General features: G+C 28.3%; 3 protein-coding genes across 4 annotated transcripts; 2 read left to right on the top strand and 1 right to left on the bottom strand.

The window, feature by feature from the left end:
- Positions 1–2,931: 2,931 nt before the first annotated feature.
- On the bottom strand, positions 2,932–9,004 carry LOC124930806 (peptidyl-prolyl cis-trans isomerase CYP63-like). Of its 2 annotated transcripts, none has more exons than XM_047471165.1 (14): positions 8,897–9,004; positions 8,250–8,343; positions 8,111–8,165; positions 7,312–7,400; positions 7,162–7,186; positions 7,039–7,077; positions 6,817–6,934; positions 6,155–6,318; positions 5,765–6,062; positions 5,525–5,652; positions 5,237–5,426; positions 4,282–4,677; positions 4,114–4,194; positions 2,932–3,333 (listed from the first exon to the last, which is right to left on the bottom strand). In XM_047471165.1, the coding sequence occupies exons 2-14, from the start codon at positions 8,322–8,324 to the stop codon at positions 3,045–3,047; spliced, it is 1,947 nt and encodes a 648-aa protein (XP_047327121.1). In that variant the 5' UTR covers positions 8,325–8,343; positions 8,897–9,004; the 3' UTR covers positions 2,932–3,044. The 2 variants fall into 2 exon arrangements, with proteins under 2 accessions (XP_047327121.1, XP_047327122.1); XM_047471166.1 differs by having other exon boundaries at positions 8,250–8,334; positions 8,897–8,972.
- A 7,670-nt stretch (positions 9,005–16,674) lies between these two features.
- LOC124933075 (calmodulin-like protein 11) lies at positions 16,675–17,515 on the top strand. Its single transcript, XM_047473803.1, has 4 exons — positions 16,675–16,804; positions 16,897–17,054; positions 17,150–17,227; positions 17,314–17,515. Exons 1-4 carry the CDS (start codon positions 16,726–16,728, stop codon positions 17,446–17,448), a joined length of 450 nt encoding a protein of 149 aa, XP_047329759.1. The 5' UTR covers positions 16,675–16,725; the 3' UTR covers positions 17,449–17,515.
- Positions 17,516–19,990: 2,475 nt separating this feature from the next.
- On the top strand, positions 19,991–21,998 carry LOC124933074 (calmodulin-2/4-like). The gene is made up of 4 exons (XM_047473802.1): positions 19,991–20,141; positions 20,215–20,372; positions 20,459–20,539; positions 20,622–21,998. The coding sequence occupies exons 1-4, from the start codon at positions 20,066–20,068 to the stop codon at positions 20,757–20,759; spliced, it is 453 nt and encodes a 150-aa protein (XP_047329758.1). The 5' UTR covers positions 19,991–20,065; the 3' UTR covers positions 20,760–21,998.
- The last annotated feature ends 3,297 nt before the right edge of the window (positions 21,999–25,295 follow it).

The following is a 25,295-nucleotide window of genomic DNA, read 5'->3' as shown; positions in this document are numbered from 1 at the left end:
TTCAACATCATCGTGACACATACGACAATGATAATCATAATACAATTTGTTTTTATGCACATATCAATTGTAAAATTTTTACCGTAAATAACGTTCCATCCAAACGAGATCTTAAAATGTATTAATTTCCAAACAAGCTCTTAAAATGTATTAATTTCCAAACAAGCTCTAAAGAATATTTAGAATATTAGTTAATAAATTATGTGACGTGATTAGAACTTGAAACAATGAGGTTAATTATGAAAAACTCAACTTTGATATAAATTGAAAACAGAAATTATTATAATAATTAAAATTTGATATTGAAAATATTGATAAGTAAAATTAAAAATAAAAAAGTTGATGAAAGAGAGGAAGGTGGGATTCTGGATTTCTGAATCACGTCTGGGTTGTAGCAGCTGGACGGTCTGGTCTCATTTCTTGAAGACTGCTCCTTTGTTTCATGTGATACTCTGTAACCCCCTATCCCTTTCTTAACAACTAATATAAAAATAATATTCTTATTTATTTATTTATTGATCATCCATCCATATAGTAAAAAAGAAAAAAAGAAAACAGTACCCTTAAGAGGTGTTTCAATAATCAATCATATACAAAGTGTGTTTATTTTTATAAAAAAACAATATACATGAATAGTTAGCTAGCTAGCTAGAATATAAATTAAATAAATAAAAAATGTTTTTGGAGATTGTGTGGTGGGGATGGATGGATAGATGGAAGCTTAACCAGCTATTGGTTGACATTATAAATAATTAATTATATATTAATTTTTCTGTATGTACCAATGGGATTCATTCTTGCATGCATCCATGTGACGATAAAAGTTGTCATATTTGTCCCCTAGTATCTATTATTATATATTAATAATTTAATTCTTAACATTCCCAATCTAACCATCTCATTCTCAATCTAGTTAGGTACCTAGTTGCTAGATTTAGGGGCATGCAATTGAAACTTTTATCATTTTTTATATAAAGACCAAGATCACACACACTCTCTCTTTGTATATTTTGTTTCGAGAATTGTATTAAAAACGATCTAAATTGAAGTAAGTAAGTAAGTAGTATAACGGTTATAATAAGATATTAGCTAGGGTTAGTATTTTAAATTTTGAAAAAGAAAGAAAACAAAAACAAAATTGGTGACAGGCTAGGAATCAAATCATAGCTAGCATATGAACATTGTTTCAGAAAATAGAGGAAATAGATTGGCATAACTTTCTCAATCAGAGCACTGAGGGAGGACCTATCTATGGTTGTTTGTCCCCCCATACTTTAATTCAGGAATCTCTTCTGCTTGCTATGAGCCATTAATTTGTGATGCCAAAAAAATTAACATTATCGATCGAAGCAATGTTTGCATGGATGTTATATTTATTTTTTTAATAAAAAAAAAGTGATTAAGACATATCATGACCATTTTCACTTTAATACAAACTACTTTTAATATTGGTATTAATTATGATACATCAACACAGTCTGTGTTATTTGACCAAGAATCTTAACTATGGAACCATAATTGGTTACAGCTAATTGATTGGAAATGAGAAAATTTATTTCTCCTCATTAACTCTTTTTCTTCAAACAATTTTCCTTTTTTTTTTTTTTGGTAAGAATAACTCCATTACAAAACTAGAATCCGGGTATTGAAAATATTTTTGATAAAAGATGAATAAATGTGGATGAGTTAGTATGTTTCAAAATGGGATACTTCTCATTAATCAATAACTCAATTTGGTGGTTCTCTACTTATATTGGAAAGACAATGGCAACCAAATTTCTTTTAAGACAATAATGACAATTCAACAAACATATTACACATGAGGGTTTCGGCCTTTTGCATCGATATCTATGTTTGTAAAAAGCTCTTTTCTAAATAACGTTGGATATTGGGAAAGATAACTGTGGACAGAGGCGTTTTGGGCGATGTAATTATGTGAATAATAATCGTTTGTATACTAAAGATGTTTCTGATCAAACTCATAGCATTGTATGTTTTTGATTTTCTTTGGTTGTGTATTTTGTTGTTATTCATGTCTTATTAATATAAAATATACTTGAATCTTTTTAATTAAAAAAAAAACTGAAAACCAAACAAAGTCCTTAGAATAAATGAGAATGACTCATACATAAGAGACATAAATAAAATTGATGGCCAAAAAGAAGATGCAATGTGACATAACCTTAAACAAAAGTAAGATGTTATGTTTTTGGGTTGATTAATGGAGACTTTGATCATGACCAAAAAAAGAACACATGATGAAGTCACACAGTCATCTCATCTCATGATGATAATATATTCAACACATGACCTCTGCACTTTTATATTATATTAAATAAATAAATTATGCTTGAAAGAATAAAAATGTGCACATGATATTGGCTTAGCTCTATTATAGTATTATTGTATTATTTATATAGGCATGCTTTTCTATGTCAGAAGATACCTCGATCATATTCATTCACTTCAAAAATCTAACCAAATGCTTGTTGTTTCATCTGTTGGTTATTTTTAATTTGTATATACCAAAATATCCCTACACTTCATAATATATATATAAACATATTGGAAGTCTGTTTTATTATTTATATACAAACCAGAAGGGGCTACTTTGTTTTTGGCTATTAAAGTCATGTAAGGCTATATGGTTCAATCATTTAAACATCAATAAATAGTTTGTCTATACTTTTAAAAACAGATCATAAATAATTAGTCATAAACAATATAATAAATAGTAAAACAACTACAACATTATTTTGTCAAATGAAATGTTTGTAAAAAAGGGGGGGGGGGGGGGGGGGGGGGGGGGGGGGGGAAGATGGAAAAACAATGGGCGTTTGTTCACAATACAAGAAAGAAAGAAAAGGCGGAATTGCAGTAGCTGCAAAATGACACAGTATGTATGTATGTATGCTGCTGCTGAACAAGAAAGATAGTCAAGGTTTCAAATAAATTTTTGGTCCATATCTAAAAAGACAAAAAAGAGTGAACAGGCTTAATTAAAAGCATGCAGGATCACATACACTCATTTTAAAAAACTTAACTTATTCCCCACCATTATCAGGGCTGATGTCTTCATAGTTAACCAAAGCCCTTCTTCCACCCAGAGCTACATTATCAGGGCTGGGTGATCTGGATTTTGAGATGGACCTTCTCCTCCTTTTTGGGCTAAGTTCATTGTCCACCACAGCCCGAGGCCCAAGACGAGATTTCAGCTTATCACCCATTGTAGAAACTCCTCTCCTGTCCACGGGGCTCCTGCTATGCTTCTTCCTATCTTGACGCCGATCAGGGCTCCTAGATCTGCTCCTACTTCTCTCTCTCCGGTTATACCTGAGAGATCAAGCAACAACATTTAAATTATGGCAGAGTATTTAAACAACCTTGTTCGGATTAGGATCAAGCAACAACATTTAAGGCTTAATATATAATGAAAATGATATTTTTTCTTAAAAGAAATCTATGGTATTTTGGTTGATGAAAAGAAGATGGGTTATTATTTGAAGATTATTCACATAACCCAATCCAAACAAGGCCTGCATAGTTACCTGTATGTGAGAAAGAGAGAAATCTAGTCATTCTTAAGTAAGTGGCCTTGTTTGATGTGGGTTATTTGAGATTAGATTTAAGTAATTTACTATCCAATTACAATTCAAATCATCAAACAAAATACCCTCTTTTTTTCTCTTTTCTAAAATCATTGTATTATTTAACCTAATGTATTTTTGTAACCCAAATAACCTACTTTTCAATAACCTTACATCAAATAAAGTTATTTAGAAATAAGCTTATTCAAATAAACACTAAATCAAACAAGAAATCAGAAAAGAGGTATACTATTATTATTGTGGTACATTCAACTTTAAGACTAAGAGCTTGTTTAATCTGATTTTTTAGGATTTTTATGGGTTTTTTTTAAACCTTGTTTGATAATAAAAAAAGGTGAAATATTAGGGATATGTTTAGGATTAGTTACTAAAATATCCTTTTATATTTAAATTTAATAAAAGTAAACTAAAGGTATTTTAGATGATGAAGAAAGTGATTTTATGGATCGAAAAAATCATAAGATCAAACTAGTTATCGTTGTTTGTGTATGAGAGAGAATGAGACCTGTCGGGACTCCTGCCCCTTGCTGGACTTCTATTTCTTCTTGGAGGCGAGCGATTGGAGCTATCTCTATAGCTTGAATACCTATCATGTTAAATAAACATCGATTGTATAAGAAAACTCAATTATCATATCTTATTAGCATTAATGTCGACCATAGAATACAATTACCTGTTGTTATTGTCACGGTTCCTTCCATTAAAGTTTCTGCCACCATACAGGTATGGCTGATTATAAGAGGGGCGGGTTGGAGATGGGGTGCGGTACTTTCGTGCAAATGCATATTGTTGAGTAAACCCACGCCCCTTCCTGATGCGCTTTGGAGACCCATTTGGCGAAGGGCTTCTAGACAAACCTTGCCTATGTCGACCAGCAACAATAGGATCAGAAATTTTCGGAGCATTAGTTTCAGTTGGACCTCTTACAGGACTTTCTCGGTCTTTCAGTCTTGGCCTACGATCACTATTCCCATTGTGACCACCTGGGTTTGAAGGACTTGTTTTGCTTCTTTTGGGCCTCCCCTCAGAACTGCTGCTAGGACTTGGTTTAAATTTCCTTCCGGGGCTTCTAATTGTTACAACCAACAATGGGGGAAATTTCATTATCACACAGTTGTTGACATTAAAATGACGAATTAAATAGATACATTTTAGGCTTCCTAAAAGATATACCACAAAGTTCTAATGAGTTGAAAATTTTGCATTTGTTGTGTTATCCAAATTACAACAATCTAGATTGAAAAAAAAAAGTATCTATACCAAATGAAATAGGAAATTGCAGTATAATTTGGATCAAGATCAATAAAATAATTTTGATGCCAAACTGAAGCAACAAAAATTTCACTATAATCTATATTCATCATCTAAAAAATAATCTGATCATGATTGAAAAATAAATATTATACCAAACAGAGAGATTAAGAGAGATGGACTTCCAATTAACTTTGTCTATTTTCCAATGAGATCGTGATTGTGTCAAAATACAAATTTCTAAATAAATTTTGATGAACTTCGTAATCTTTTCTTTAATATTTGGTTTCTATTAAGGAAGATTAGCTTGAAAGGCCCTAAAAGAGATAGATATACATGATAGACAGCCATATGCATTATCTAAAAATAGAGCCAACCTGGATTTGTTGGAATCGTCCAAATGTTGTTGGTTGGAGGTCTTGTCAGATTTGCTTCCTTTTCCATTACTATTATTGAAAAGCCTAGTTTCCATCCCTTCAAATTCACCATCTTCATGTGACAGCTTGTCATTGATCTTCAGACTGAGATCCTTCTTCTGTTCCGTAAGAGGAGAGTTTCTAACAAGATCTATAACAACGCAGCAATTATTCCCATTGGCATCCTAAGGAAACAGTGAATCAAAGTGGAAAAGGAACTAATATCCCAAAAAAGTATGTATGCTTTACCAGTGTCCTTCAGCGACTTGTTTTGACCATTTCTTGAGTTCTTATTTTTCCTCACAGAACCTTGCCTCCCAGTATTTTCATCATCAGAGCTGCTGCTACCATCACTGTAGCTTGAACTTTCCGAACTCCTGATGAAAAGGGTAAAGTTCAGAAGAGAAGATAGCGTGGAAGCTGCTATGGATGCACAATTGCAGACTGCCAACAATTGAAAAGATAGTATAAAATGAGAATGAACAATACGGTTTAGATTTGTGCTTTGATCTTTTATCACGACCAGTTTTTGTCTTCTCCCTTCTTTTATCTCTCCCGTTACTTCTCTTTGTTGATTTTCTCTTGCGGCGACGTCTTCTATCACTGGATGAACTTGAGGAATAAGAATCAGATTCTGAATCAGATTCTGAGTCTGAAGAGGAGGAATCAGAATATGTGTCAGAACTCGATGAATCAGATGATGAGTAACTCATCTTTCTCTTGTTTCTTCTGTCTTTGAGAGATGATCCACGCTTTGAACGACCTTTAACATTTTTTTTCTTTTTTCCTGTAGAAAATGACATTGATATCATCAAGTAGGTCAATTAATAAAAATTAGGCTTCAGTCTAGAAGCAATTTTGCTATAATCTCAACTTTACCTTTATTGGAACCTTCCTCCGTCACTTGAAGTTTGTTGTCAGGTACCTCACCACAATCCACAACCGTGACAACTCCAGAAGGTTTTCCATCACTAGTCCCTAGTTGTTCAATCTTCTTTAGAATGTCCATCCCGTCCACAACCTTTCCAAAAACAACATGTTTGCTGCAACATTTTTAACAGTTGTAGAGTTATAGAATTGCATGGATGAAAAATCACATATGAGATAGAAAATAATCTTAGGCAGTGTTTAATATCCAAGCTTATCACTAAATTTAAATAATTAAGAGCTAATTTGAATTAAGTTCATTTGATAATTGTTATTTAATATCAATTAATTATGTAGATTTAATTCGATAAACAATAAAAACTTAACTTGGTAATATAGTTAGTGCGAAAAAAAAAAGCTTTAACCCCATAGAATAAACTATATTACGTCTCTGTAAGGATGAAATCGTCTTTAAGTACTTTTCTAATATTATACCAAATTTGATCAAATCTACTTACAAATCAAATATTTAAATTCAAATATTTACATTGGATTTATTCGGCATTTGAAAAACACTTAACTAATTAGGCACTTAAAATTCAGTATATAGCATTTAGCACTCAATTTTCAGTTTTATAAAAAACACCCTTACTCAAAAGCATGGACACACTTACCCGTCCAGATGAGGTAAACGTTTGAATGATATAAAGAATTGAGACCCATTAGTATTTGGACCTCTATTTGCCATGGAGAGGAAGCCAGAACCGCTGTGGTCGAGTTTAAAGTTCTCATCTATAAGCATCAGAAGACACCGTTAATTAAATTAATTTGCATATAACTGATAATAAAAAGTAAGAGCACCTGCCAAGTGAGAATAAACATATATTAGAGGTTACCTGCAAATTTATCACCATAAATACTTTCTCCACCGGTTCCTGCAAATCATCAGAATGTGGTGTCTTACAAGTCTGCTTGGGGAAGTGAGTTAAATGGATCATCTACATGTCTGAAAAGCATACCATTTCTGTCTGAAAAGTCACCACCCTGCAGTAATAAGAATTTATTCAATTACTGGGAACAATATTGTCAAAGTTGAACAGACAATATGAAATCTAAAATAATGCATATCATGGTCAAATTATTGCACATTGAATATATGTAACTCATACTTGAGCCATGAATCCTTTGATTATCCGGTGGAAAATTGATCCTTTGTAGTGCAATGGCTTCCCAGTAGAAACTCCCATGCCTTTCTCACCTACAATAATGGCATGCAGTTTTCATAGGATGAAGTTCCTTTCAAGCATATTCATGAAGTTCCCCTCCTTTTTTTTAAGGATGAAACTTTTTTTATTAATCCACAATTACTACAAATGTTGCATGAATCGTGGTGAAACAACCAGAAAAAAAAGAGAGTATTAAATCAAGTATAAATCCAGAGTTGTCATAAGTTAATCATAAAAAACAAACAAACCAAACATCAGAAAGGACCAAAATCCCCAAAAGAGGATATCTTAGTAACAGAAGATGGATAAGAAGCAATATCAACAGATTAGTTTTTTTAAAAATGGTAATGGCAACAAGAACTGAAATAACATCAATAAAATAGAAGAAGGTGGGTCTGGGGAAGATTAATTGTACATGTAATCACCAGGTTATAAAGGAGAAAAGATATGACAAATAAGGACCAGAAAGTGCTACAATGCATAAATTAGGTATATATTATTTTAGCACCCAATTAGCGTCTCAAGTAACTGAGAATTAAAGAACACAATTTGGGAATGATCAACCATGATAGCTAGATTTGACCCAACTTTTGCAGCATTATTTAGTAGGTTTTCTTAGGTTTTGGCTTCCCAAACAGGGAAACAATTTCCTTGACATGATCCTTTACAAATAATCTTCAACTATAATCGGATACCATCCTTGACATTATATTCTTAAAAGGGTAGCACAGTGAAGCTTTACCTGTACAAAGGGCCTTGAAATTCTCGGCTGTCTTGGGCACAACATCAGCAAAGAGCTGCAAATCCAATTTTTTAGTTTAACCAGGAAACCGTACAAAAGAAATACATACTACAATTCAAATGTTCTCATTAAAAATTACCTCAAAAACTATTCTTTCTCCTTCATTACCATCTATTGACAGATTAAAAAACACAAGCGGATTCTTCTTACTCATCTTCCCGACCCTGTAGATACTAAGTAACAGAGTTTAATACAATTCTAGCAACAGTTGAGCCACAATCAAATCAAAACTCAAGATTTAGCCCATTAATTGAACTTCAAAGCACGTTTAGATTAGCTAGGTCAGAAAAGGACAAAAACAGATACTTTGTAATGAAAATGCAACACTTGTCAAAAGCATTCCACCAAACAAGCAGCTGAAGAGGATTCTTATTTAAATGTTAGACATTTTGATAGCACATTATAGAAAAGTGAATGTGAATGCTAAATAATAACACATTTCAACGATTCATTTACTATGAGCGTGATAAGAGAATAAAAACACAAACCGTAGCTGTACCCAAAAATCAAATGAATAAAACCCTAAACCCTAATTTTCCTTCAGTGTTCATTTAAAGCCGATACGTAGATTTCAAGTCATTATGGAATTGCGATGCATGAAATACAAGCGTCTACAGGAAACGTACAAATCTCCAAGAGCTAGAACTGAAAAAACTTGACAGAAATGATAATGGAAAACAAAATGGAATGAAAAGAAAAAGAACCTTGGACAAGTTGTGATCTAACCTTAGTTTTCTGTATCAGAATCCCGCAATGAAAGCTGACTGAAGAAGATCAGGAGAGAGAGAGAGAGAGGGCGCCGTCTGAGCTTTGAAATGGCATTGGCGAGAACAGACAGAGCTTGAGTAAGGGTACAGGTTTTTCTTTTACAAAATAAGCTCGTTTATTTTTCATATTTGCTCATTTTTACCTTGAGCTTTTCTTTTCATTATTTATTATTTTATTTGTTTGTGTTTGAAATATTTAAATTTTATTGATAGTCTATTCCAATGTGGAAAATCATACCATCTTGATATACATGAAAACTGACTGCTCGAAAGAAAGAGAAACAAAGAAGATATGTGACTGCACAAAAGAAAAAAAAAAAAACAATTTAGACGATCAAGTTTTTGTCGTTTGTTCTTGTCGTTTGCGTTTAATCCTTCTTAATATAGAAACGTAGTAGTTACCCGAATAATCGAAATATTTAGCAATAAAATATGTTATTGCATCCTTTATTATACTAACTAGGATATTGATTAATTAATTATAAAATAATTAATTAAATAAATTACAAAAAATATAAAAAAAATAAAAGACAAAAAAAAATATAGCAAAATAGACAATCAAGTTTTTGTTGTTTGTTCTTGTCGTTTGCGTTTAATCCTTCTTAATATAGAAACTTCTTAATATAGAAACGTAGTAGTTACCCGAATAATCGAAATATTTAGCAATAAAATATGTTATTGCATCATTTATTACACTAACTAGGATATTGATCAATTAATTATAAAATAATTAATTAAATAAATTACAAAAAAAATATAACAAAAATAAAACACAAAAAAATATAGCAAAATAGACATAAAAAATAGTTACATTAAACTTATTACATAAGTTAAAAATATTAAATTTTAAAATTGATAAATATTTATTTTATTTCATTTTGAATATGTTTATTATTTTTTAATCAAATTTTTTAATTAATCTTTTCAAATTATCATACACAATTGTCGGTCTAGTAAAGTAGATAAAACGACATATTAAAATATTATAAAATGTAATTAAATTTAATAAGAACTTACCCTACATATCTTATTTTTTTTTTAAAATTCGTTATGAACGACATTCAAATTATCATTCCCTTCCTCTCAATCGAATTAACATATTTCGTCATATCTTATGTTTTAAGGATTTAATTATTAACGACATTGAACAATTATTCTTTGATCGCCGAATTCGCACCACCTTTACCTCAATCCATCTAATTTGGATTCATATATTTCATCATAATTTATCTTTCAAAAATATTATTATGGTATTCACACCGTTCTTAAATCCTCAAATTCTTACCATCATTCCATCCCTCCCTCTAATTTTGAATTCTCATTATTAACCTCACATTCAATTCACACCGTCATTCTCTTAATATCTCATGCACCCACCAAATATTAATCATTTAATTATTGGACTATTTTTATTGTTAAATTTAATTTATAATTTTATGTATACATATATATTTTATTATTTTATTTTAAAAAATAAAAATTATATAAATAATAAACATGTTAGAAGAATATATAAAAATTAGTAATTTTTAAAAAAAATATTTAAAAATTTAGATTATTTTTTTTATTTAATATATATATATATTATGAAATAGTTAATAAAAATATAATTATTGATTTATATAATTTATTTAAAAAAAATAAGTAAAATAGTTAAAATAATATATCTAATAAAAAATATTAAAAGTTAATTTAATAAATATGGACATATATATATAAATATATAATATAAATGAGAGACAAATAATAAATTAAATTTATTTATTTTTATTTAAATATATTAAAATTAATTTTAAATAAATTAATTTTAAATATATTTTTATATATTAAAACATAATAACTTTCATAATTAATTATTCATTCCTTATTTTCTTAAATATTTGACTTTTGATATATTTTATATCAATACCCATTAACTTAAGGTTAAATGAATCAACTCGATTCATTTGTATAAAAAAAAAATCAAATCACTCACAACGATTCATTTTGTCTAACAAAAATATCCAAATCAATAATAAGGTCTATATATATTGATAAAAATCTTTCAAGCACAATAATAAATTAAGAATAACATGAAAAAAATACGTAACTCTCAACCAATCCTCGTTAAAACGTTAAAAGTGTGTTGTCATCTATATTCATATATATCTTAATTCATTATCTCCAAGAATGTGATACATATTTATCTTATTTAAATTATATTTATTTTTTATTTAATATTAAATACAAATAATATTTGTAACATTTAACTATATTTTTTGGTTCTTAATAATGTCTTAAGAGTTAAGACATAATTAGTATTTACTAAATAGTATAGAAATAAAATAAAATACTGAAGAGAAAGTTCAAATTGTTATGTTATTATTAAAAAAAATCTAAAAAATTATTGGCCTTGTGAATATCAGAAGTAACCACCAATTTTGTCAATTGTTGGTTTACCAACTTAAGTTGAACAAAATATATTACAAAATCTCAATAAACATAATTTAGGGTAAATGAGGAAGATCAAATATTTATGTGTTTGACTTTCCTTTCTTACTAGAATGGCTGTTAATTCCCCGGTTAAATTTGTATGTTTCTGTCTCTATGATATAAAGTTATTATAATTTTGTCCTATTTTATATTAGTAGTTATTTTGTTACTGTAGTTTAATACTTTTATGGCCTAAATAATTTGTATTGCATAAAATTTTAATAGTTTTTTAATTTTATGTAATACTTATTCTCTTGTAACATCGACGTGGATTCGAATTTTAACTTAAAATGAAAGAAAATTATACTATTTAAACAAAATAAAAAATAGAGATTTCTCTAAAATGTATGTAATTAATTAAAAAACAGTATGTAATAAAATTATATAAAAATATAACATAATTGATATATATATATATATATATATCCAAAAAAATTACCTCACAAACATATATATTATTAAGTTGATAATATATAAATATACAAAATATCATATATTTGAATTTGATTTGTTACATCTTAATTTAAATTTGTAGGTTTAGTAGCTATCATATGTTCTAGAGATTTCAAAGATTGAGTTAATTTTGAAATTAATTGTGAATTATTTGTTGTTAAGTAACATTATTAGCTTGTTTGTAAATACATTATTAAGAAATAGGAAGATACCTGATCTAGAATTTGGAGGTAGGTTGTACCTGAAAATATTTGTGATGGAATTAGAAAATAAAGAGAAAAATTTAAGTCAATATTTTATCAAATATTAAATTAAATTGAAAAAAATAAGTTATGGAATAATTTAATGTTCTTCTATTTGAAAATAAAAAGTTAGGAAGCTAACTCAGAGACCCATGATTGAATTTGACCGCCCAATATCAGAAAGCCCAATTATAAGGCCCAACTAAATCATTTATTTCTAATTTTATTATGACTTCACTAATTTATATATCAAAAAAATAATTATCTCAGAAACATATATAGTATTAAGTTGATAATAGATAAATATACAAGATATTATATATTTTAATTTGATTTGTTACATCTTAATTTATTTATTTTAGGTTTAGTAGCTATATGTTCTAGAGATTCAAAGATTGAGTTAATTTTGAAATGGTTAATTAATTAATTGTGAATTATTTGTTGTCGAATAACATTATGGCTTGTTTGTAAATCCATTATTAGGAAATAGGAATTTCAATATTCATAGGACGCAGAGTAGGATAGAAGAATTACTATTTTATCTTACTAAACATTAATTTCAATGAAAAAATTAGTAAAATTAAATCTTAAAATTATTTACTTTACTTTTTATAAGATATTTTATTAATCTTAGTTAAATTTTATTTTGGACATCCCAGTCAGAATACAATTTATACTTCTTTTATTATATAAATTATTTTATAAATTATAACTCCAATCTTATTATATGTATTTTTTTTTGTTACATGTAACGAGATTTTTCTATCATAAAAACAAGTTTTTCAATTATAAGGTTGAACATTTGATAAAATTATCTATCATAAAAACAAGTTTTTCAATTATAAGGTTGAACATTTGATAAAATTATCAAAGTGTTTTTTTTATAATGTTGAACATTTTTTTCTATGATAAAATAGCACATTAAATACATAAAAGGAGTATTTAATTAACTAATATATTACATAATACATATTTCCGCAAGCAAGCGAGCAAAATTGGAACTAACTATACAGAGGTTGGAAAATTCCATATATGTTTGTAATAATATCATGAATTTATGTGTATATTTCCTTAATATCAAATATAGAGTTTGTCTAGATTGATACAAACGAATTTATGTCGTTTTTATTTTTATTTTTTTATTTTAGGGTTTTAATGAAATGGTAGCTAAACCGTTTTTTCTAAAAATAAAAAAACTATAAACTAATTCTTCCTAAATAAAAAAAAAACAACTTAAACTCATTTTTATTTAACAAATTAAATTATACAATAAATGTAAAAAAAAAAAAAAATTCAAACTATTTATTAGAAAAAAAAGTGTACTAAAACAAAATGACAAAAAATTATGAATAGTCATAAATTTTTAAATAAGATCTTCAATTTGATTCGAAAGGAACCGTCATCACTGATGTGACATCGTGACATCGCTATTATTATGACAATATAAAAGAATTTATGAAAAATCTGTACCTCATTAATTTAAAAAAAAAAAAACCAAACTCTTTATCGTTAAATTTTATGTTATTTTTGTTTTTAGTTAACATTTTATTTTTATTTTTATTTTTATTCTCAAATAGTTAATCTTATTGTATTTTGTATGTTTGATGATATTTGTATACTCTATTCTTTTATAATTTTATCTTATGATTGAACTACTTTCATTTATATCATATAATATATGGATTTTTTTAAAATATGTAAAAAAATAAAATAAAAGAGAAATAAATTAATAAAACAAATAAATTAAAAAAGCAAACTAAAAACAAAAATGTAAAATAACCAACAAATAAATTAAAAAAGCAAACTAAAAACAAAAAAGTAAAATAACCAAACAAAAGGAAAGCAATAAGATCAATCGTCGTATTTCATCTCATTGTTTTTTTTAATCTATTTATATAAGGAAAGTTTGATGTGATTTATTAAATTATTTTCTATTACATTTTTTTATCTACTTGTACAAGGATTGTGTGGTTTGATTTTTTTTTTTATTATTTTAAATATTATTAATATATATTTATATAAAATTATTATAATGATAAACTAAAATATTAAAATATATTTTATAATATAAAAATAGTAAGTATATTTTTTTATAATTTAATATAATCATCCAATAAATTATTTTTTAATAAACTAAATTATTTTGAATGACCAAAATCAAACAAGTTCGCTAGGGTTTTTAATCTAGTTTACTTAATGAGAAGAGTTAATACAAATATATTGATTGAAGCTTTTGACTATTCAAAGTCAAACGGACAACGACAACTTGAAATAAATGTCCACACACGACGGTTTGTTTGATCTAAAGTTTTTATTTCAACGTGATGATGTGTTTTTTTTTTTTAGTGAAAATTCAACTAAATTAATTTTGTATCAAAAGTCATTGATTTTTTTTTTATAGAAAGTTTTAGTTTGATGTAAATTGGATTATTTGAAAAGGACAATCATATCTTTAATATTTACTTAAATTAATTAATTTTAACAATATAGTTAATTAAATAATTCAATAAATTGCGGGACAATGTATAAAACATGTGATTTTTTTTTTGTTGTCCAATGTAAATATATTTTTTTTAAGTCTAGTTTAAAAACTTGATATGATATGTTTTAAATGAGATTTGAATTCATAATCAAATTAAAATTTTTAAATTTTATTTTAAATCATATTGTTAAAACATTTTTTTATGTTTAAAAAAATAATAAATTTTAATTATTTTTTTTAATAATTAGACTGAAAAGTGTGACCCTAGCCCGAGATGAGATGATTATGAGTACCAAACAAAGAAAATAATTCATACTACAAGTTAAAATGCAAACATATCATTAACAAATGGAGATAAATAATATTTTTTTTTTGTCTTAAATTTTACAAATAATAAATTTACGTACTAAAAAAAAGTTAATTGGTAAACTCTTATTAGAAAACAGTACATGCATATATAATTATATAAATACACATAATTAGGACAGAACCGTGAAATATAGTAGAACAGGAAATAAGGTTGGGTGGGCTTAAAAAAATAGCAAAAATAATTGAGTAAAATTAGTGGATTAAGGTAAATTTTATTATTTTTTAATAATTAGATAAACAAACATTGAATTATATTAAAAAATTTAAAGTCGAATTTGAACATAAAAAAACAAAAAATTGGAGTGGGCAAACTCCTAACTTCTGTCCCTGCCTGTAATATAGTAATATAGAATATTATTAGTAGACTAATTATAATACTGTTATAAATATATATTACAAAATAGTTTAAATTATAAAATGTGCAAAATATAATGTTAAATCATTTTAATAAGTTTAAATCACATCAAAAGTTTATAAAATATATAAGTTAATCTCTTAAAAGCTAAATAATTTTTATTAGTTTGGTTATTTAAGCAAATAAATATAACAATATTTTTTTTAATATGGTTATAAAATATTTATGATTAATAAATCTAATATAGGTCGGTAATTAGTTTTGTGGCGGTCGATCAGATATATGGCCGGTGATGGAAGATGTTCACCCTACCAAATATATGAAGGAAGTTCCAAGGCAAATTCTCCTCAGATACAGAATTCAAGTTTTTAACTTCTTAATTTAATTTAATTTATCCACTTTTCTCTCATTTCATTCATTTATTTAAGTGCAAAAGTCATCCAAGAAGTAATGAAAGTTACATTATTTTATTGTTTGACACATCTCAAAATGTAAGTTTGACCAATCCACTAAGATAAAGATGAGGGCGGAGGGCAATGGCCCGATAAAGAAATTTGAAACCATCTAGATTTAAAATAAATTAAAAAATAATACCAACCAAATCAAATCAAATCATCTAAATACAAATATAGACATTCAATAATAAAATAAATTTATGATAAATAAAATCTTAATAATAAATTCAACAATTTTATAATTTCAAACATCTTAATAATGATAAATGATGAAAAATTTAATAAGTCGAACAACCAATCAAACTTTTATATATATATATATATATATAATAATAAATTAGCATTATACATTACAGTAAATACTTTCACTTTTATTTAATTTATTTACTTATTATTTTTATTTTTAAATTAAAATCAAAATTGTGACTTTGAGTCTTTTAATAACAACTATGAGTAAATAATATTGCTCTAATTATTTTATTTATTTATTTGATCATCTTAGATGGTCGACATCAACGACTATACTACATTCAATAATAATATCAACCACTCATAATCAAAATTGTTTAATCTGTTAAGGACATCAAATTATAATTTTTTGAAACTATTCAAACTTTCTATACTCACATGCTTAATAATTTAATAAAAAGAATTAAACAATTTGTAATAGCTCCAACTTTAACACCTAAATAAATAAAATGTTTTCCATAGAAGGGTCAGGAAATACTCGGTTTAAATTATTTGACTGCAGACCGGACTTTCTTAGCAAATATTATTTTATAAAAATCCGCTTCTTGACTTTTTCTCTCTTTAATTTTCCCACACGATTATTATAATTGAAATTTCCTAAAACCCCTTTTCCTTTCTCATTTAAATACACCCCTCCCTTCCTTCTCATTTTCTACAAATATCTCTCTTTCTCTCTCTACATATATCAGTTTTTAATATTAATTTATTTCAATGGCTTATAATACTTTGACAGTCGATCAGATTGCCGAGTTTAAGGATGCCTTTTGCTTGATAGACAAGGATTCGGATGGTACTAATTAATTATTTTTTCTTTTATATATATAATAATAATAATTGATTTTTGGGTGTTAATTAATTAATTAATTATAAATTTATAATTAGGAGTGATTACGACGGAGGAGCTAGCGGCGGTGATACAGTCGTTGAATGAACATCCAACCAAAGAAGAGGTTGAAGAAATGATGAATGAAGTCGATGTAGATGGGGATGGAACTATCGACTTTAACGAGTTCTTGAGTATTATGTCCAATAAAATTAAGGTATATTTGAACGATTTTCGTCATTTTTAATATAATACATCGTTTTAAAAATAAAATTTAATTAGTTCATATTTTACTTAATCACACGCGTGCAGGATAATGTGTCCGATGAACTGCGAGAAGCATTCAAAGTATTTGACAGAGACCAGGATGGTTTTATTTCAGCTCTTGAGGTCTTAATTAATTTCTTGATGTTTTATTATTATTATTAAAAATAATTTAAATATGTTAGAAATTAATTATTAAATTTTGGACGCAGTTGAGGAATGTGATGATAAATTTAGGAGAGAGGTTATCAGATGAAGAGGCAGAGCAGATGATTAGAGAAGCAGATTTAGATGGAGATGGTTTAGTTAGCTATGAGGAGTTTGCTAGGATGATGATGGTATCATAATTTATTTATTTATTATTTATCCTAATCATGTAATAATTCTTAATAATTTAACAATTCTCATTACTATAATATATATTTCTATAAGTATGTACATTTATATGTATTAAATCAAATAAAAGTGTTATATATATATATTAATCTATTATTTACACTACATTTGTCTTGAAATCCTTCTAAATTGTTTCATTATCTTAAAATTTTGATTATGCGCTTGCCACATCCCCTCTTAAACTAAAGTAATATTGGTTTTATTCTTTTGAAAATAAAATAATAAAAATAAATAAATAAGATAATGAACATTAACATCTCAAAATTTTATATTATTACTAATATATATATATATATAATATTTATAATTTCATATTTATTTGTAAACGGTGCACTATTCTTTACTTTTCTTTCTCTGGATCTAGACAAGTTTATATATATTTTTCAAATTGATCCAGTGTGAAATGTTAGGTCTCTATTATTTAATGGGCCATGCTATTGTCAAAGATACCGAGTTATTGTTCTCCTTGGTTTTTAAAATTTTTATTCAAAATCAAATATTCAATCAATCACTTCTCAAGAATTATATAATTCATTTCATTAATCAAAATATTAAAATACCTTCTATTTTAAATTATTATTTTTTATTTTATTCATATATATATCAATACTCTTTAAGTATTTTTATCAAAAATAATCACTACCTCTTTAAAATCATCACCGATCATTATTTTTTTCCCTCTCTAGGTTTTTTCATAAACCCATTCCAAACCAGGCCCATTTTGGAGAAGATTCTTCTCGTTTGCAAATATAATTTTGGAGCTCTATTATTATTATTATTATTATTATTATTATTATTATTATTATTATTATTATTATTATTATTATTATTATTAGTAATAGTAATGAGTTATTTAAATAATTTGTAAATTATTTAAAATTGACTGGTTATAATTTTGTGAAAGTGAGTTTTAAAAAATAAATTAATTAAAAAATATTAATATAAAAAATAAAATAATATTATTTTTTAATAAAATATATTTTAGTATTCTGGTTAATAAATTGTGTTATGCAATTAATAAAAAATAATGAAATAATGTTTGATTATGTAAAAATTATTTAAATAATTCCAATTGAACAAAGCTTTGATATTATATTATTTTATTATCTTATTTTTAAGAATGTTTAAATATAAATAAGTTATTTGAGATTTTAATTTGTTGAATTTTAAAATTTTATAAAAATAAAATAATTATATTATAGTATTTTAGTTGATAAATTAAATAATAAATATATAAATATTATTTATGTAAAAATATCAATAATAAAACAAGCACTTGGTGAACATATATATATTTTTAAAATTTAAAATGCTAGCTAGACCAATTATAGAAATAATTCATCTTTCAATTTAGTTAATTATTATTTATTAGTGTTAATAAAAGATGAGAAAAGATTATTTACATTTAAACTAACCTTAGTAAATTAGTTTTTAAATATTTAAAATAATGAGAGTTGGTAAAACTCTTACAACTACCACTCAATTTTGTTAGTATTGTCAAAGTCAATTATTATGACAATCTATCCTTTATGTCGGTGACAATAATTTGGTTCTTTTGGAAAAGCATATACATATACACCATCAATGGCCGAGATATTTTTTCAAAATGTATTTTTATTTTACTACATATTTCAATGTCATTTATAAAATGTCTCTTATTTTTCCTGTGAGAAATAAAATAACGTTATGATATTGTCTATCTTTTAATAATTATTGGAATGTTTTAATATATTTAGGAATTTATTAGATTTTTTATCCTTATAAATTCTAAACCCTAAACTTTAAATGCAATTACATGCAAAACTTGATAAAGTGGTAATAGTCGGCTTAAGAGACGAATATCACGATTCGATTCTATCTAGAAGCATTTTGAGTTTAAGCGAGACTATGCATATGGATTATTTAAGTGAATAAAAAAAATAATAATAAAATTCTATGCAAAATTCGAAAAATCAAACTCAAAGACAGAATAAAAACATTTGCTGCCATTAGTTAGTCATTATCTAACTTAAGTGCAATTCAACTTAGTCTGAACTCTGAAGACTATTGGCACATAAATTTTATTATCGAAAGATTATATTTTCTCAAACAAGTTAATTTATCAAAAAATAATAATTAGAATTACAAATGATTTTTATCCTTCCTCTGAACGTCACAGATCCAAGCATCCCAATATTAATCTTCAACACACAAAGGATAATCATGCCACTCACTATAATAATTAATAATAAAGTAACTAATTATTTCGTTAAATCTTATAAAGTGAAAGTAAGATTTTAGACCCAATTTGAAACGATAAATTTTAGAGATCTGAATGTGTGCACAATGACCAAGTATAGGGACCTTAATATTAATTATTCAGTGAGGGTGTGGGTGTGACGTCACACTTCCATCATAACTTTCTCACTCACCATCTTTCCTTGTCAGTTATCAGCAACTTTTCTCTCTCCCCCGTCCCATCGCGCGCGAGAACATATATAAATTCATGCGCTTCTTGTTTGAAACTTAAATCGGTGGTTACAGAAAGAAGAATTGCAGAAAGAACGATCGATCTCAAGCACAGCAATCATGGCTTATGCTTTCCCAGACGAAATAATAATTCAGTACAAAGAGTCCTTCACTTTGATCGACAGAGACTGTGATGGTGAGTTAACTGCTTCATTAAATCTGTTTTAGGATACCTTCAATCGATTAATGTTGATAACATTGACGCGCAGGATTAATAACGACAGTGGATCTTTCAGAAATGTTCAATTCCTTCAACGAGCATCCGACGATGGAACAGATTCAGGATATGATCAATGCAGCCGATGCCGATGGAGATGGAGCCATTAGTTTGGAAGATTTCTTAATCCTTATGTCCAAGAAAACCATGGTAAGTCTCTTTGTGTGTGTGTGTGTTTATTTATACAATTATACCGATTAATTAGCTAGGTTATTTGAGAGATGAATTGTTTACAGGCCAATGACATAGAAAATGAAATACGTGAGGCCTTCAAAGTATTTGACCGAGATCAAGATGGATTCTTATCGGCAGATGATGTAATCTCTCTACCTATAATTGTTTAACTTGATTTTAGGATTATTATAAATGTAATATGTTCTTGTTAATCCATGGTTGAAGGTGAAGGAAGTTATGATGAAATATGGAGAAAGATTAACGGATGAAGAAGCAGAACAAATTATTAGAGAATCTGATCATGATGGGGATGGCTTACTTAACTTTGATGAGTTTGTTAGGGTCATGATGATGGCGCCATAATTTTAATTTCTAATCTGTTTGTAAATAAAAAAAAAAAAGATTTTGAATTAAGGGATTGAGAAGGCAACAGAACGTCATTTCATTTGATCTTGTTATTGAGATAAGTTGGGGGTAATCGATTTCAACAAGAGGCTGCCATAGTGACGAACTGACGACGATGAATTAGGGTTGATTGTCAATGAGTATTTGGTGATGGAGGAATGTGTTCTTATAATCTAATGCACGGGCGAGCAAATTGGCTAAGTTTCAAACAACAGATCGTGTTCTGAACTGATTCTGTAAGCTAAGTTTCCTTTACTCAATTATTATGCTTATTTATGATGTATGCTTCTTTGAAATGTAAGTTTTGAAATCTCTTTTAATTTTGTTTACGATTTATAATTTCCTTCCATTTGTGAAGTCCTTCGGTTTCACTAATGAGATGAAATTGAATAGTCACACTGAATATAGTCATTGTTCCTTGTAAGCTTTTCCATAATGAGCTAAATAAGAAATCATCGTTGCGAAATGGGAGAACAAATATGAACATTAAGTAAATCCACTAAATTTTCAGATTTGCTAGCAGAATTAGCTTGGTGAACTCTATTATCTAGATTTGCTTCGTTTAATGTAACACACCTTAAACGAAGAACTTTGTGGTGACTGCTTCCATTAGTGTCATGTACTCTGCTTTAGTGTAGGCATATTCACTCACTCTTAGCTGAAGGGCCACATTAAGTTGACAGAATTACTAACAGTGAATACATATTCAGTCATCAATCTCTTTGCATTAGGTTTAGTGGCAATATGAATCTGTATAGATACCTGAATATGCTGCATGGCAATCCAATGCTCCTTCCCCAGCTGTGCCTTAATCTGCTTATGTTCAAATATAATAACTGAACGGGGTTTAGGCTTAAGGAATCTATCTAAACATATTACTAGTGCTAGTTCTTTCTTCTGTGTTCTAGAGTACAAATATAGGAAGCTACTAGCTATCCCCATATACATTTCCTCCAAGTCAAACTCAGCTGCTTCCAATTTTATCCAGTGATTGGCTGGAATTCTGTTTTGTTCCCTTGTTGATTAGATGAAAGAATGGAAGTTGACTGGTGGAGAATTAGATCTTAATAGCATATTTGATCGTATTCCTTTAGGGAGTTTCAGGTATCAATACAATCACATCATTACTACAATCTTTGCTTGTACAGTGTATCACTTCCCTTTTGAGTCTTTCTGAAAGTTTTGGACAGTCGGATATGTAACTGTCTTATCACATAAATATTGTTCTTTGTCCAAACTTTGAAAAAAATGCATATGGTAATAGCTGAAGAGTATTATTTCATGCCAAGTCAGAATTTGTCCAAGACTTGAATATGTAGAAGCATAACTTCTGAAATTTCATAACTGATGTTTTTTCATATCATACTAGTTACTTTTTAAGAGATGGCAATCTCTACACTTTGTTGACTTGATCAGCCTGAAATGAATGCCAATGTAGATCAAGTTAAGGTGGCAACATGGTGCTACGGTCTAGAAATAAAGTCTGCGGTCCAAATATAATTCCAGCACCCTCCATCGGTTCTAGTGTGCACTTGGGCTAGATTTCTGTTTGTTGTTTTAATATTTTGTTTTGTTTTTCCTCTCTGTTTTTCACACTGAATTCTGTTATTTTCTAAGTAGTTGTAACTGAATATTCTGGGGCAAGACAACACTCATATAAGGCTGATCCCTCTTCCCAAAGACCCATGAATAGAATAATGAATATATAAAATTACTTATGAAAGTTTTTCACCCTCATTGTTTTTTATGTTTTGATTATTTATTTTGGACTGTTTGATATAGACCAGTAGTATTTCTCTTCTCACCTTTGGTTCTTTTCCCCTCATCCCAAATTCTCCATTACAAAACTCTTCCGCTGCACTTTGATTATATATTTCCCACCCGGTGCTAGAGATCAATAACACGATTCTTGAAATCAATAACCCAAAACGCCAAGTTACAATATAAGGCGTAACATCATACCAAGATGTTACGACTTGATTCGTAGCTTAGTGTTTATGGGTTCTTAATTTCAAAAATTGAGTTCTTGATCTCTAGGACCGTGTGGAAATATATAATCAAAGTGTAGCGGAATAGTTTTTAATGAAGAAATTGAGATGAGGAGAAAAAAGAATCAATGGTGAGAAAAGAAATACTGCTGGTCTATACCAAACAGTCCAAAGTAAAGGTTCAAAACACAAAATAACATAGGGGTGAAGAACTTTCACAAGAAATTTGACATATTCATTCATTCATCAATTCATAGGTCCTTTGGGGAAGAGGGATCAGCCTTATATAGTTGCTGTCTTGCCCCCACAATATTCAGGATTATTATTGTAACAATATAACATAATTTAGTTTGTAAAATAACAAAACAGAATAAAACAAAAACAGAAATCTAGCACAAGTGCACACTAGGACCGATGGAGGGTGCTGGAATTATATTTGAACCGCAGACTTTATTTCTAGACCGTACGTAGCATATGACTACATTAAAGGTTCCTAAAAGGTCTTTAGGATCACAGAAAGACGAGAGTGCCTTGGTCAAATTTCCGGGAATCATTGATTTCCATAATAATTTTCATGCTTAGAGAGATGAGGTATATAACTATAACCAGATGACTGTATCTAGAATGAAGACAAAAAAGGACAATATTGGGCCTTGTGAGTATACCTAGGAACACTTTAGAACTTCTTATCAATTAGTTTGACAGAATTTGAACTACATGAATGATAGGGGGAGGCTTATAGCTCCATTTAGTCCCCATGGAAACAAAAGCAGGTTGAAGTTTCTTAAGTCATAGTTTCACTCTATCAAAAGAATACAGCACACTTTCTTTTGCTTAAACTTGTAGGCTGCTGTGCTGGTTTGCAATCAGGAGCTGAATATGCAACAAGATACCAAGGAGTTCACAACTGAGTCATGATATGAGTTGTGTCCACAATGACAAAGGAAAGACTATTGGGATTGATGATTACGAGTGAAAGTAAAAACAGTTGTCTCCTAATCTCTCTTTTCGTCACAAGTCTAAAAGAATTGGAATTTAATGTCTGGTTATCCTATTGTCTTCTTTTGATTTCAAAAACAAGAATGAATCTAACCAGAGGCAAATATGGTATTTGAGCAACAATAAATGACACTAAGTCAAGCTATTTTGTCTGAGGTTATTGTTGATTTATCAACGGTTCAGTCCCAGAGCTTTTGTTATGTGGGCTTTCCCCACCTGGAAGTGCCTTACAAAAGGCGAAGCAACCTGGTTTTGGATAAATCTTGCTACATTTTTTTAGACTGTGTTTAGATACATTGAGCTAAATGTTTCACTCCATTCATAAAATTATCGGGTCTAATAGCCAGTCAAGATATCTATTGTTTTTCCTTTGTCCACGAGGTTGTGTTCTACGAAAGAAAAATATTCTCCCGCAGTGTAGGAAACAAACAAAAACTAGTTATCTGGGATATGATTTCTTGCTGTGTTAGATTGAGAACTCTGCTTATAGTTGGTTTGTAATATTGTTAAAAATGTAGTAAGATTGTGTACACTAAACAATCTTATATAAATGAAATTAAAAATGTCTAAGAATTTGGTATCTAAAAATTTGTTAGGTTTAGTTAATATTGTAACAGATTGTTCTCTGAGAGGCCAAATAAATGATTCTGCTAGCAACTTCTCATTATGATCTGGTATCTAAAAATTTGTTTGGTTTAGCCGGAAATGAAAGAGCCTTGGGTGTTTTGTACACTAAATATAGGTTGACACTTGTATGCTAATTAACATGGAAAAAGAACAATATGTAGAACACAGTCTAAATAAACGATCAATTCCTGGCTGAATGTTTGCCTTATTCACAACATGTAGGTTTCTTGTTTATTTTATTTTTGTGTTTATCTACCTTAGAAACAAAACTGACATCCCCATATTTTTCACAAGAAAAAAGAGAACATGCTTTCTTAGACACGTGTCAATCCTGGCTCATATGACTAATGATTTGCTGTTAACATATGATCTGCATTTCATATGTTTTGACAGAACACCAGGATCTTATACCTTTTTGGAGGACGTATAGGTTTTTGTTTTGGTGGCTTTCTGTCCCTTGTCTTTTGCCAACTACGGGTGACAAAAAGAAATTGTACTATCTGAGAATATTGGATAATGACACAGTTGTTAGTGTAGGAGTTTGCACATTAGTTTTGCTATCCAATGGGCATAAAAAGTTAAAAACATTTCCAATGCCATAGACTAATGTTTATCCAATAGAGACATTTTCCTTTAGTGGGATTTAACACGGTTTTGACGCCTCAATTTCTTGGCAAAATGCCTTCTTATTTTATTTATTTTTCTTTCCAAAAACTCGTTTTCAGCATAAACGACTTATTCTTTCAAAAACATATTGCATGAACTCCTTTTTATTACCCCACTAGAAGAAACTGTCTTTTGCCGGTGAAATTGGTTGCATATAATATGCTTATTGTCCTGCAATTTCCAGGATATACATCTTACTTAACCAACTACATAT

Source organism: Impatiens glandulifera, chromosome 3 (assembly GCF_907164915.1).
Source record: "Impatiens glandulifera chromosome 3, dImpGla2.1, whole genome shotgun sequence".
NCBI classification, from domain to species: domain Eukaryota; kingdom Viridiplantae; phylum Streptophyta; class Magnoliopsida; order Ericales; family Balsaminaceae; genus Impatiens; species Impatiens glandulifera.
Note: the sequence above shows the minus strand (reverse complement) of the source record. Positions and strands in the feature narration are given on the sequence as shown.